Below are 12681 nucleotides of genomic sequence, written 5' to 3'. Positions count from 1 at the left end.
ACTTATCATCTTCATTTTTATCATCATTATTATTTGGCATCTATATCGATGTATCTCTTGATGAAGATCAATAATTTTCTACCTCCATCTCACCCTCATCATCTTACTCCCACTTCCGAGGATATTATTTCATATGTAACTTTGTTTTCTAGATGATAAAAGTTACATTTGAAACTTTTCTTCTTGACTTCTGATACAACAACAATTTACTAATCAATCATTGATTGATCATCATCTCTACCTTTTAGACTGATTAAATTTCTCATCTCTTAACATTGATTATGGTTAATTAATTGATTCCTTTTCTTTTATTTTCTCAATAACAATTTCAGTAAATTTTTCCTGCTAAATTGGTTGATAACTGTTAGAATTTCAATTCCCAATTGAGATTATTAATGATTTAGTCTAAACCAATGACAATGTCAATGAATATTGTTTGATTGTTAGACTACGACAATGATTATGATTATCTCACTTTGATTGTTGACCTTTTTAATCCTCCAATGGATTAAGCTATCAAACTCAACTGACCAGTTGACCGACTGTCTCTTTAATCAACACATGATAAAGATGAATATGATTGGCAATATGATGATACAAAAAGATGAAGATGAAAATAATAATTAAGCTTCGCGATAACTGAATGATAACTTTAATCTTGTGATTATGTTGATTGTCCGTTTTTCTAATCATCACAAACTCACATATTCTTGACCATTATCATTATCATCTTGAACCTGTAAGTTAATGATAACAGTTGAAAATGATTCGATTAAAAATCAAATTAATGTAAATAATAAATACTTAGAACTGGTCATCCTTTGAGATGACCATTAAGTTGTGTTACTTTGTTGCCTGATTGTTGATCTTGTTACCAATTAACTAACTTTACCAAGGTAATTGCAATTATCATCATGAAAAGGTAAACACAACAAACAACAAACAGAGATATAAAGTTTTTATCTTCCAATGGATATAAACTCATGGGGATTATTTCCTGAACTTCATCCTATTGGAACAGATATAACCAATAGAATCTGAAAATGTATCGAAAAAAAAAATTCGAAGAACTTTTTTCTTCTTTCAACCTTTAATTCGTCATTTTTGCGGCCATTTTTATATATATTTTCCCTTTTATTCACATGGGAACATTCATCCTCATCATCTCTCTGGGTTCTTGTTTAGTTTGATTCCTTTTGCTTAATCATCATCATCTTCATCTTCATCTTCATCTTGATCCTCTTCCTGTTTTTAGCTGATTTAGTTAAACTGATCACGTCCATATGATAACAATTAATTGGTTCAACTTTCTTAGTCCATTGGTACAAATCATAATGATAATACAAACCTTAAATACGTTTCAATCAACATCATCTTCATCGACTAATCATCCTCATCTTTTTTTATTATAACCAACATCATCATCTTGTCGTAACAATCAACTCAAATATAATCAGTCAATACAATTACATTGCAATTGTTACAATGCACAGAAAGTAAATCAATTAACAAACAATATATAGTTAGTAGCCTTTAGGCTAAGAGCTGAAGATGATTAAGGTTGAGAGGAGGTTGATGATGGTGATGATGATGATGATGATGATGATGTAGTTTGATTAACTAACTAGCTAATCAAGTCACATTGGGACCTGACATTGAATTTGGATTGAATAACCTTGGATGATGAAAGTAAATTAATCCATCTCAATAAGTGATTACTGTCCATTGATTACTGTTCATTGTTGATGATTAAAACCAAATGGTTACAATTGTTTGTTGAATTGATTAGATTAACATTTTGGGAGTAAGATTAACACAATCAGTTAAATTGTTAAAACCGTTAATGAGCTTAATCATGTTGTATCATCATTAGTTTTCATTAGCTAATCAACAACAGTAACAACAATCAATTCACTAATCAAGACAATCAAGACAAATGTAAATATTTGAATTTAAACTTTTTTTTCTTCTCCTTTTGTTTTGATTCATTAACTTTTATTTACAATCAAATTGTTTATAATTCATAACAATCAGTGTTAATCAAACTGCTTCATCATCAACATGGTTTCATCTACATGATTCAATTGAACATTAATTGTCACTCTGAATGTTGATTACTCATGAATTTCATGATTGCTTATGATTTTCAATGTGATTCATGAAAACTGTTTTTATCCAGCTTGATATTTGTTTCTCACTCTCTCCATCTTCCCAATCTTTATCTTCCTCCTCTCCATCATCTCCTATTGAATAACTGTCAATCTTTGTACCACATGATTGAAGGTGGAGACTGGAACTGGGAGTGGGAATGGAAGGTAGAAAACACCGAACTGGAGATTGAAATTTATTCCCTGTTGTGGAAAAATTTTATCGACTAATAATCTAATAGTAAAGGGTGAATATTAACGAGGTGTATCTTTCCCACTTCCACCTTATCCACCCTCTTGATGGACACACTTTGTAGTAGCAAAACAATATTATCATTCACCTCATCATCTTAAAGCTACTTTAGACTTTGAGATTTGAACAAAGTTCTGAAAATACACACTTGAGATTCACGAACCAAATTCAGTGAAAAAGATATATACTCAATTGGAAACTACATTTTCTGCCCATTAGGATGATAATTTCATCTCTCTCTCTCTCTCTCTACTATTTCTTTGCATTATTTTATCTTTCAAGAAGACAAACTTTATCTTCTTAGCAATAGTATCATCTAATGGATGCTCATTTTTATTCAATATCAAGAAACATGATGATACAATAACTTTCATCATCATGAGAAAATAAAAAGGTAACATTTATGAAGAAGTAAAAAACTCAATGATCCTTACGACTGACCACTGGTCATCATCAAAGTTAATCTTCAACTGTCCCCTCACTATTTTCTCTCTCTCTCTCTCTTATTTTATCTCTGTGAAATTATTATTACTGCTGATTGATTGTAAACAATAATAATCATTGAAATGAAACAATTGGAAACGCATTCAGAATGTGATTAAATTACTTGCCTACAATTTATTAACAATTGTAATCAGTTTTAGTTACTGCAATTTAATAACAATTGAAGTGTGTTAGTGAGTGTGTGTGTTGATTATTAACTATTTTTAATTTAATTGCAAATTTCATCTTAATTATCATCATCTTTTTGCAAGTTGTTACCTAACAGTTTGATTAAGACTCTTAATTAATATATATAACAATAATATGACGATGAAAACTTTTGAATCAATTAATTTAAAATTAACTTTCCAGTTGAATGGGAATTCATTTCTTATCATTTGAAGAGGGATAAAGAGGAAGAGGATGAGGATGAGGAGTGGGGTGGGTATGGAAAGTGGGAGGTGGGAAAATGATGTGAAGGTGGGATTTAGCTTTAAGCTTGGATCAGATGGAGGAAGAGGATAAAGTTAAGGGGTGGAAAAGGAGGAAAAGGAAAATTTTTACTCTTCTTTTGATAAGAGTGGGAGTTAAATTGCTATTGGGAGTTTAATTTGGATACAGTTGATGGTGATAATGAAGATGAGGATGAAGATGAAGATGATAACTATATATGAAGTGGTATTAAGTGACAAACAAAATTAGTTATAAGATGAATTTAGAAAATATAAATGATGAGGATGGAGGTTGATGGTTGGATGAAATTATCATTAGGATTTTTGGTGAATCAAGATTATTATTTTGATATGAATATAATCATGATGATAATGATGATGATTATCAGGATCAACCTATGAATTTATGGTGATCATGATCATGATGAAACTTTTATCATTATTAGTTATCTTGATATTACATTTTGATGGTAAATTTTTGAAACTTTTCAACTTTTTATCAATGGTTCATGATGATTATTATCATGATGATGATGATTTTCATTTGTTTCAATGTCTCATATTTTCAGTGTTTTCTGATTGGAATTTGAAATTAAACTCGATTGTGGTAAAAAAAAGCCCTCAAGGTATTCTCGTTTCTCTAGTTAATACATAGATATACCTCAAGAATACTGATCATGTGAATGAATCAATTCTCATCATTTCCTTTTCCTATTATAATCCAGATCTTTTATCATGATCATAAAACTCAACTGTTTCTGTTCAATCATAAAATATATAATCAAATATTTTTGTTCCCCATGTTTACTTCATGTTATTCATGTTTACCCCTGAGACTTTCATATGAATCAAACCAATAGATAATCATAATCAATGGTAATTGTAAAGATAATCAAAATCAAGAATCGTGATCAAATGGTAACAATTTGATTTGATGAAAAGTATCGTATAAAAATGATAATAATAATAATTGTGAGTACAATTATTTATGATAACAAGTTTTGTGGATAATTTGAATTAGCAATTGAAATTTAATCTCAAATCATCTGGTCAGCTGATTGATGGTCAAGTTTCAATTGTCAACAACGATGTAGTTTAAATCATTTCATTCATGATAAATATCAACATGTTCAAAACTGTAACATGAACAAAAAGATATATTATATATCCATCATTTTCCACTCCCAGTGACACTTTGCAACCTCCTCTTTGCCTCTTCCCACCTCATCCAAGTCACTCAGGGGATTGAGAAATAAGGAGAGAGAGAGAGATGAAGATATTTCATCTTCTTTGGATGATGATGAAGATAAAGAAATGATCATCTCTTAATGTTGTTACTTTTTGCTTCTGAAGAGAGAGAGAGATCAACTTTTCGTATATATAAAACACTCAGGTTGAAAATTGAACTTTTCATGGTGAAAAAAACTCATCATTGTTGGACAATAAACACATGATGATCAGAATGGTGATAAAGATGATGAAAAATTGTGTTGAAGAAAAAAAAGTTCTGAGTTCATTTTGATGATTTTGGTTTATGAGGAAAACACAATTTGAAAAGTTATCATGAAAACTTTTCAACATCATTATCTCAAAGATGAGAAGCTCATGAGATTCATGAGTTTTCATCGTTGATCATAAACTTTGTTTTTCTTTTGTCATCATCATCATCTTGTATTTCATCATCTGAATATCAATGAAAAGTTCAATATATATGAAGATAAGTTTAATCAAATTTTGTTCGTGGTTTTGGGGGCGGGAAAAATCTCGATTCAAATTTTTTTCATTTCTTTTCTCCAATAATCATTTTTAATTTTTCGATTTTCTCTTATTTCTTCTGATAATCAACTGATTGTTGTGGTTAATCTTTCTATTGTTTTTCTCTACTCACAGATTATCATCATTATGGGTCTACCAATGAATTTATTGGTTGGTTTAATTGTTACAATTGAATCGATCAGTTTTCTCTGTCATCAGTTCCCTGTGATTTTAATCAACTCTGCTCATGTAGTAACACAATTAACCCAATTCGTGAGGTTAATTGTTTGGGTCTTCCAATCACTAAATTACCACAATTACCTTCAAATTTGACAATCTACCGATTCACTATAATCAATTCACCTGATCTTGAACATTTACAACCAAATGCCCTCGGGTCAAGTGAAGGTATCTCATCATTGGTAATTAAACGTTGCCGTATATCAAGTATTGCCTTTAATGCCTTTAATGGTTCACAATTAACTTTAACTACTCTTGATTTAAGTTATAATGAGTTAACTGAGGTTCCATTGTTACCTGGTTTACAATCGTTACAATGGTTAAGCTTCCGGTCAAATCGATTGACCCAATTAAAGGTAAAAGATTGGAGGTCACTTTTCATTGATTCAAATGTAACAACAACAATTAACTACTCTGATAGTGAACTTAGAAGTCTAATAATTTCTGACAATTTGTTAACTCTAATTCCTGATGGGATATTTAATCAACTGGTCAACCTTCAATCTCTTGACCTGGACAATAATAGGATCTCAAGCCTTGAAGGTAAACCCTTCCCATCAACTTTGACCTCACTTTCATTAGCCAACAATTTACTTGAAAAAATACCAATTGAATCACTTTGGAATCTCAATAGACTCAAATGGTTAACCCTTCGGGGCAATTTGATTGTCCATCTACCTTACTATTGGCCATTACCGGTCATCACAATTGAACTGATTGACCTTTCCCATAATTTATTGACCACATTGTCCGGTAATTTTTTCACTTCCTTGAGCAATAAAATCAAATCAACTAATCAACCTTATTTTCAACCCCAACGAGCAATTAATGGTAAACAATTAAGGATGATGATGGTTAAAAATGATTCCAAAAAGTTTACTGATCAACAATTAACTAATCCTGTTAACGATAATCTATTATTTGGTAACAATCAAAGTGAATTAATTATCCATATACGTGAATTATTATTAGATTACAATTTAATTACAACAATTAGTGATAATACTTTTCAATCACCGATTATAATTGAAAGATTATCTCTTGCCAACAATCAATTGAACAATTTACCTGACAATTTATTTACAAACAGTTTATTAATTAATCGTCTCAGAGTTTTTGACATCTCATTTAATCCAATGATTAACTTTAATTCTGATCAATCAAATCAATTGGTTAGTGGATTAAATCGAGTAACTAATTTACTTTTTAGAGGAATCAAATTAACTTCAATACAATCAACTTCTCTAGCTAATTGTTCAACTGAATTACAAATGATTGATTTATCATCTAATCAATTGCAATCAATACCTTCATCAGCTTTATCATTAACCCGTAAATTGTTACGTTTAAATTTAGCTGACAATCAAATTAAAAGTGTAGATTTTGATTCACTTGGTAAATGGTCAGTTAAATTGTTATCACTTTCATTATCCAAGAATGGATTACAATTTATCTCACCCAAAGCTTTTAGGAACACAATTAACCTCCGAGAGCTTAAATTGGGTCTCAACAATTTACTAACTGTTAACAATCAATTCTTGACTCCATTGGCTTCATCATTAACGATCCTTGAGTTAAGTTACTCAATCATGAGCTCACAGAGTAAATTATTGGAAACAATTAAATCAATGGTTAAATTGGAGCTTCTTGAATTGGATAACAATCGCCTAATTGATTACCAATCAATTAAACTAATTAAAGAAACACCATCGTTGGTCCATATTGATTTAGATGGCAATTCATTGATTAATTTACCTTCCAATACTTTCAATGGTTCTTATCATACTAAATTAAGAAATATTGTTTTATCATCAAATAAATTGTTCACAATTGAAAGTAAAACGTTTAATTCACTTGGACAATTAGTGACCATTGATTTAAGAGGTAATCAATTACAATCAATATCTGATTACGCTTTTAACAATTTACCAATGTTACAAACATTAATCTTGTCTCGTAATCAATTGGGAAAATTAGATTCTAAACCGATAATAGTTAATTGTTCAAATTTGATTAACATTCATTTACAAGAGAATCAATTAACTTCAGTTGATTTAAGTTTCTTAAACAGTGTCCATCTTAATGGTAACAATCAAATTGTTAACAAAAGTTTAATCAACTCATTTGGAATCAATTTAAACCTATCACATAATCAATTAATTGATTTGTTCATCAGTGATGTTGATTTAATTACAACCGATATTTACAATAGTGAAATTATTAACCAAACCAATTTAGTTAGCAATTCATTACAACAATTAGTGTCATCGTCACCTCAAATACCAACAACAACAACAGCAACAGCAACAATTATACCAGGAATTGATTTACTACAATTAACTAATGAGACAATTAACAATTTTACCAATGAAAGTGTAACCACAATGATGACAATTAATAGTGAAAGTGATTCACCTGAGGACAATTTAAGTAACAATTTACCAGCCGCTGATGAACCAAGTAAATCAAGTGAAAAGAAAAGCAAATCAAGCAAACAATTACCAATAAGATCAGTTGATTGTAGTTACAATCAGTTGAACCAATTAAACATTAACCTATCAAAAGCCCTTGGTGGTAACCTTATCAATCTTAACCTTAATCATAATAGATTGAAATATTTTCCACTTGATTCACTTAATCATTTACCTTCATTGATGAGTCTTTCACTGAGCAATAATATTATATCACAATTAACTGAATCACCATCATCATCATCATCTTCATCATCATCACCACCTCAAGTTAACCCATTAACCAACCAGAATCAAACAATATCATCAACACCAACACCAACACCATCAACATCATCACAATTACCTAACGGTTATCATTGTTGTCTAATCTGATTTACCTTGATTTATCTTACAACAATTTAACCTTTAACAATTTATCTGATCAACTATTTTCATCCATGATTAACTTAATGATTCTTGATTTAAGCTTTAATAATATTTACAATTTACCAGCAAATCTATTTAATGGGACAAAGGTGTCAAAGCTTAACCTTAAAGGGAATCATCTTTCATCTTTAACCCTTCAACAATCAACTAATCATCAAAATAATCACCATCATTATCAACAAAACCATCATCATCATCAACACCAATCTTTACCTGACCAATTGATTGTTACTAATTGTCTTGGTATATCATCAACTTTAACCCATCTTGATTTATCATATAATCATTTACAATCAATTCCTGTTGAAATTAATTCTTGTCACAATTTAATTCATCTAAATATGAAATCAAATCATTTACACTCATTTCATGAATCATTAATGTTTGTGTCAACATTTAAACAATTAACTTTCCTTGATATTTCAAGTAATCAAGTTAATCACAATCCTAATTATCATCATAATCATCATCATCATCGCTATATAAATGATTTAACTAAAAGTAAACATCAACAATTAACAACTCAAAGGAAAGGATTAACTAATCAGATTGTTAATTTACCCGATTTAAAATATTTATATTGGTCAAATTGTTCATTAACTAATTTACCAACAATCAAGTCGAACAATTTAATTTTTCTTGATGTTTCTCATAATCAATTAACTAATTTACCATCAAGCTTATTGAATTCAATTCCTAATCTACTTCATTTTGATTTGTCTTCTAATCAATTAACAGTTGTACCTGAAGAGCTTGGGATTAGTAAATTGTTAATCACTTTAATATTATCCTTTAATCCAATATCAAATTTAGATTCTTCATCATTTACTCCATTCAAACAATTAAAATCAATTGATATTCGAGGTCTATCATTACGTTATATTGATATCAGGATGTTCAATAGTCTAAGGTAAATAATAAGTTTAATGTCCAAACCAATTATATAAACAATTTGTCGAAACAATTAAAGTTAATCTTGAACAGTTTTCTAAACAATTTAACAAATACAATTTGAAAATGAATCAAATTATAACAGTACATTGGATAACCTTTCACCTCGATTGTTTTGCTCCTCATCAGCTTTTCAATTTCATCCTCATCCTTATCACCTCTCATTTCCCACTCTCTCATATTATCCTCCCCATCTTCATCCTCATCTTCATCCTCATCTTCATCCTCATCTTCCTCTCAATCGATTATCCCTCCCATCATTATCATCATCATCTTTAACTGTTCCCATAAAATCAATAATCAACTTGATCCCTTTTTGATTTAAAACCCTATTTAGTTGATTGTCTTTGATTGTCAATGATTTTTGAACAACAACTTGACAAAAACAATTTAAAATGCATTTAAAAACAAATTTTCCTCTAAACACTTATCCAATTGATTGTTGTTAAATTGTTAACAATTGACAGGGAGACAAAATGTATATACAATTTAAAAGGTTGCTCTTTAAATAATCTTCAACCTGTTCCCATGTAATCACAATTTACCGTTAGAAATACTCGTTTGAATTGCAAATTGTCACTCATCATTTAGATGATGATGAGATGATGAAAGGATGAAGATAAGGATAAGATGAAGATTGGAAAACTGGGAGTGAGAAAATTACTTTTAAATTGTATCATTGTTTTAACTTTTTTTCCACCAGGATAATTGAAGATAATTGTAACTATTAATCAAATTGGTGACTCTTGAGAGTTGATAGCAATTAGAGATTCTAAATTGTAATTGTTTCATTTTCTTTTAATTTCAGATATTTAACTGATCTAAAAACATCAACTTATCCAAGGGTCAGGTCATTTCGATTAACTGACCTTTTGTCCAAATCGATCGCTCTTCGAAGTGCTTTAATTCAAGTAGACGAAGCGACACTTTCTCATCAAATTCAATACGCTTTCGGGTCAAAGTTACGAGAATTGGTCATCACTGGTCATCAGTTGGTTAAAATACTTCCTGATGCTTTTCTTGGTAAGTTCAACAATTGATTACAATCAAGAAATGGTTACATTTAATTGTTTCCACGTGAAACTGTAACAATCAAAAAGATTAATTTAGTTTCACTTGTCAAATCTAAATTCAATTGACTTGGAACCTTTTTTTTCTCGTATACTATTAATATTATAATAGTAATGGTCAACAATGGTCAAGTATATAAGTTTGACCATTAACCTTGATTATCCTTGATTCCAATTGAATTGATTTGGGATTGATTTTATCCTTCAACTGATTAACTGATTACTTTCATTTCCTATTCAATTTAATATATAAACAGCCAAAGGTTAAAGTTAATGACTCTCAGAGAGATGAAACTTAATGACCTTTTGTTTGATTGATTTAATTTGATTAATTTTACCTTTTTGATTTTCCTTTTCTCATGCACAATTAACTAATCATCGAATCACAATTAACAAGGTCTTCACCATCAGCCCGATATGATTTTACGAATTGTAGATACAAACATTTCATCACTTCCGTCTGGATTATTAAGATACATTAACGATATTCGTCATATAACAATTGATTTACGTCGCAATCAATTGACACAATTTAAATTAAATGTCCTTCAATCGGTTAATCAGGAATCACCAATGGTCAAGGGGTCACTTGAATTTAACGTTTTTCCTTTCTCATCAAATGGATTGACAATTTCAGGTAATTATCTTTACCCCAAACAAATTGATAGTTTTTTAACCTCAACCTGATTAATTGTTACTATTTAACAATTGGACAATTTAATGATTATCATCACCTTTGTTGTTACTAAATTGTGATGATTGGGATATGTAGCTAATGATCAGCATCACGAACTTGATATATCTTGTTAATTGTTGTTTTCTGTTTGTGTTGGTTTGTCATTGGACTCACGACACATTGAATTAACATTTAAATGTCATTAATCACATTACAATCATTTGGAATAATTAACTAATTGTCTCTATTGTTTCTCTCTCTTACCGGTGGGTGGTTTTCGCTTGGTGGGTATTGAAGGTGGTCTTTTGTTGGAAGATAATCCATTAATCTGTTCCTGTGATATTCTTTGGCTTAGTTCGTGGCTTCGAAAATGGTTGAAAGAGTCTCGAAAAATTCATCATCATAATCATGATACTTTCTTGTCAACTGAATCAAAGGCTCGTCTTATGACCTGTAAACAATCAATTGTCCAATTGCGAAAACAACAATCAGCTTTATCATCATCGATCATTTCACAAAATAATTCAATAATTTCAATCAATTTAAGGCCAAAGGCCAAATTAATCAGCGATAAAAAGATTCCTCTCCTTGATATTTACCCTGAAGACATTGGATGTAATTCAGTCTCAACTAATGTCAATTCACCACTGGCTCAATTGTTTTTATTACTATTATCAATTGTTTACCAATTTATATATATAACGGATGCATCTAATTTACTTATATAAGGACAATCAAAATTGATTGTTGATCAACTGAATTCACATTGAAACAAAATTGAAACTCAATAGAAATGCAAAAACAACAAGAAAACAAAATGACCGATAAAATTTTCGGACATTCAAGTAAATCATCATTTCTATCATCCACCCTGCACCTTTTCCACCACCACTCTCTCCATCTTATCATGAATCTTGAAATTGTTCAAGTTTCAGTTCAATTTCTCAGCTCATGTTATCTCCATGGACAAGGGATAAAATTTTCTAAAAAAAGTTGCGTTTTCCAATGAACTTGAATCATGATGAAATCAATTTTTCCCCTGAGGCGATGGAGTAAAAAAATGAATCAAATTTTCTTGTATCTAAATTTACCTTCTTTTTTCATCCATTCTCATCCATAGTTATCCTCATCATCTTCCGTGTATAAAGTGAGAGGGATGGAAAAAATAACAAAACTATAAGCTTATTTATCTGAAAAAAGTTTTTTTGTTCATCATGATACTCATGGTGATGAGGCTCAGATGATGATGAGGATAATGATAAGAAACCAAAGATGATATGAAAAAAAAACTCCAAAGACAGAAGATGATAATGTACATCAGAAATGATGATAGATTCTCATCATCATCATCTTCATCTTCTTTCTCAAGGGAAATCTTTCTTACTAGACTTTCATCAACCTCCAAGCAATTTAATGTCTTACCTTTCATTTGATTTATTGTATTATCTTCATCATCATCATCATCTTCATCTTCATAATATCAACCTTTCTGTGGCCACAAATATCTTACCTTTAGATTAACAATATTACTTTTATTCATGGTAAACCCCCTTAGGCTTTTTATCATCTTCCTTGTCTTCCTTATCATCCTCTCACCTTTACCACTCTGATGGTTAATACACCTTGATGATATTTCCTAGGAAAAAAAACAAATCATTTCCTTGATTAACAATATCAACTTGATGACAATTCAAATCCATCATCAAGATTATCAGATTTATCCTGATTCTCATATTGTATCAGTCACATCAAGT

The 12681-nt window shown here is 30.0% G+C and overlaps 1 protein-coding gene across 1 annotated transcript in view; it reads left to right on the top strand.

Moving 5' to 3' along the window:
- Positions 1-12681, top strand: part of LOC128397305 (chaoptin-like) — a 19664-nt gene extending 6983 nt beyond the window's left edge. The window contains 5 exon segments of the mRNA XM_053358023.1: positions 5294-8165; positions 8168-9140; positions 9990-10204; positions 10649-10888; positions 11225-12681. Of these exon segments, the coding sequence (XP_053213998.1) occupies positions 5294-8165; positions 8168-9140; positions 9990-10204; positions 10649-10888; positions 11225-11655 (4731 nt within the window). The 3' untranslated portion in view covers positions 11656-12681.

Source organism: Panonychus citri, unplaced genomic scaffold (assembly GCF_014898815.1).
Source record: "Panonychus citri isolate SS breed McGregor unplaced genomic scaffold, ASM1489881v1 Contig00001, whole genome shotgun sequence".
NCBI lineage: Eukaryota > Metazoa > Arthropoda > Arachnida > Trombidiformes > Tetranychidae > Panonychus > Panonychus citri.
Note: the sequence above shows the minus strand (reverse complement) of the source record. Positions and strands in the feature narration are given on the sequence as shown.